This window comes from Gavialis gangeticus, unplaced genomic scaffold (assembly GCF_001723915.1).
Source record: "Gavialis gangeticus isolate Ggan-Ray unplaced genomic scaffold, GavGan_comp1, whole genome shotgun sequence".
NCBI classification, from domain to species: Eukaryota; Metazoa; Chordata; order Crocodylia; family Gavialidae; genus Gavialis; species Gavialis gangeticus.
The window spans coordinates 3,956,609-3,958,282 of NW_017729001.1; the positions used below are offsets into that span (position 1 = coordinate 3,956,609).

Consider the following 1,674-nt stretch of genomic DNA (forward strand, 5'->3'; position numbering starts at 1 on the left):
GCATGATCAGCTGCCCCTAGCTGGTGTTCCAGGCCCGGCAGACCACTGGGCATTTTGAGGTGTTGCTGTATGTGGACCCCCTGTCACTCGCAGGTCATGTGTCTCACCCTAGACCATCTTCGAGATCAACGCCACCAGCAAGACAGTGGCCAGTGACGTGATGCGAGCCAAGCGCAGCCATGACCATGCCCGCATTGACAAGTACCAGCAGGGGCAACAAGAGAAACGGGCTGCAGCTGCTCTGCAGGGCCATGCCCAGAGCCCACCTGCCACAGTGCCCAAGGAGGAGAACGGACATCTCCAGGTACAGGACACAGGTGTATGTGCCCCTGGCACTAGGCATTGCTGGCTTTTTCCTTTCCTCAGGCACAGCCTGTCTCTGCTCCCACATGCCCAGCCTGCCACAGGCCTTGTATTGTGCAGAATAGGGCTGGGACATTTTGGGGGGTGGGCCTTGGAGGAGTGGGTCATCTGAACCTGCTTAAAAATAAAAGGTCTGACTGTTCAAATCCCTGGATGGACAACCCATTTACTCCAGTGTCATGTGCCTTGCACTGGAAACCAGGAGTGGCAGGTGGACAACGGAACCCTCTAAACCAGAGTAATTTTGCCCAGTGTGGTGAAAAATTACTTCTGAAACATTCAGACCTAGACCTCTACTGCTGGGGTAGGTGGTATCTGTCCATGCCCACCCCAAGGTAGCTGCCCAAGGCCAATGAGCTATTCTGCTCCCTTTCCAGCTGGTGGTACGGCCCTGTAATGTTAGCTGCCTGCTGCATATGTTGTCTTATTCTAGTATGGTGCTTTTCCATCCATTCCTAATCCTGGTATACTTTGCATTGGCTCCCAGGACCCATGAAAACTACACTGAGGTACTCAATCATTGGCCTGTACCCCAAGAGAAGTGGGCGAAGCTCTTAGGGCTGGCATAGTTATGTACCAGGGGTGGCATTGCCCAACTGCTTCTGATGAAGTGGGGGCCAACCTTTTTGGCAGGTATGCCACAAATTAAGCCCTCTGCCCTCCCTAAGTGCCACTGTGATCCCCTTTCTCTGCCCAATCTGCTGCTCTGCTTTGTGCTCCCTGCTCTATCTGGCGGTGGTCTGCCTGTCATGCCCCTCCTCATCTTGTCATCTGCTGCAGTTGCATACAGAGACTGCCCATGCCACTTGTAACATGTGCCTCAGGGTGGCCACGCCTGCTCTAGTGCATCAATGGCCCCAATGGGCCTGGCAGGGGAGAAGGGGGAGGATAGGGTACCTGTATGGTCACTACCCACATCTCGACAGCTCTGTGCTTGGCTTTCCCAGGATGTTTTCTCCTCTGTGGTGGGCAGGAAGCGGAGGCAGCGCCAGATGGGGGACACTGTCCCAAAAAAGAAGCAGCGGGAGGCATTGCGGGACAAAGAATTCTACATCCCCTACAGGCCCAAGGACTTTGAAAGCGAGAGAGGGTGAGCTGGGGGGTGGGGACTGGGCTGCAATCTCAAGGCTGGGCAGCAGGGAGTACCCCGGTTCCTGGACCCAGGGTGACATCTAGGTCCTTTCCCACATAGGCTGAGTGTCACTGGGGAGGGCAGTGCCTTTGAGCAGCAGGCTGCCAGCGCCGTGTTGGACCTCATGGGCGATGAGACCCACAACATGAACAAGAACAAACAGCTGCTTAAGTGGTGAG

At 55.3% G+C, this 1,674-nt stretch overlaps 1 protein-coding gene across 1 annotated transcript in view; it reads left to right on the forward strand.

Moving 5' to 3' along the window:
* Positions 1–1,674, forward strand: part of LOC109290285 (ATP-dependent RNA helicase DDX54-like) — a 26,581-nt gene that overhangs the window by 15,702 nt on the left and 9,205 nt on the right. Inside the window, exons 15-17 of the mRNA XM_019506704.1 lie at positions 113–304; positions 1,311–1,453; positions 1,556–1,669. Of these exons, the coding sequence (XP_019362249.1) occupies positions 113–304; positions 1,311–1,453; positions 1,556–1,669 (449 nt within the window). The remainder of the gene's footprint in view (positions 1–112; positions 305–1,310; positions 1,454–1,555; positions 1,670–1,674) is intronic.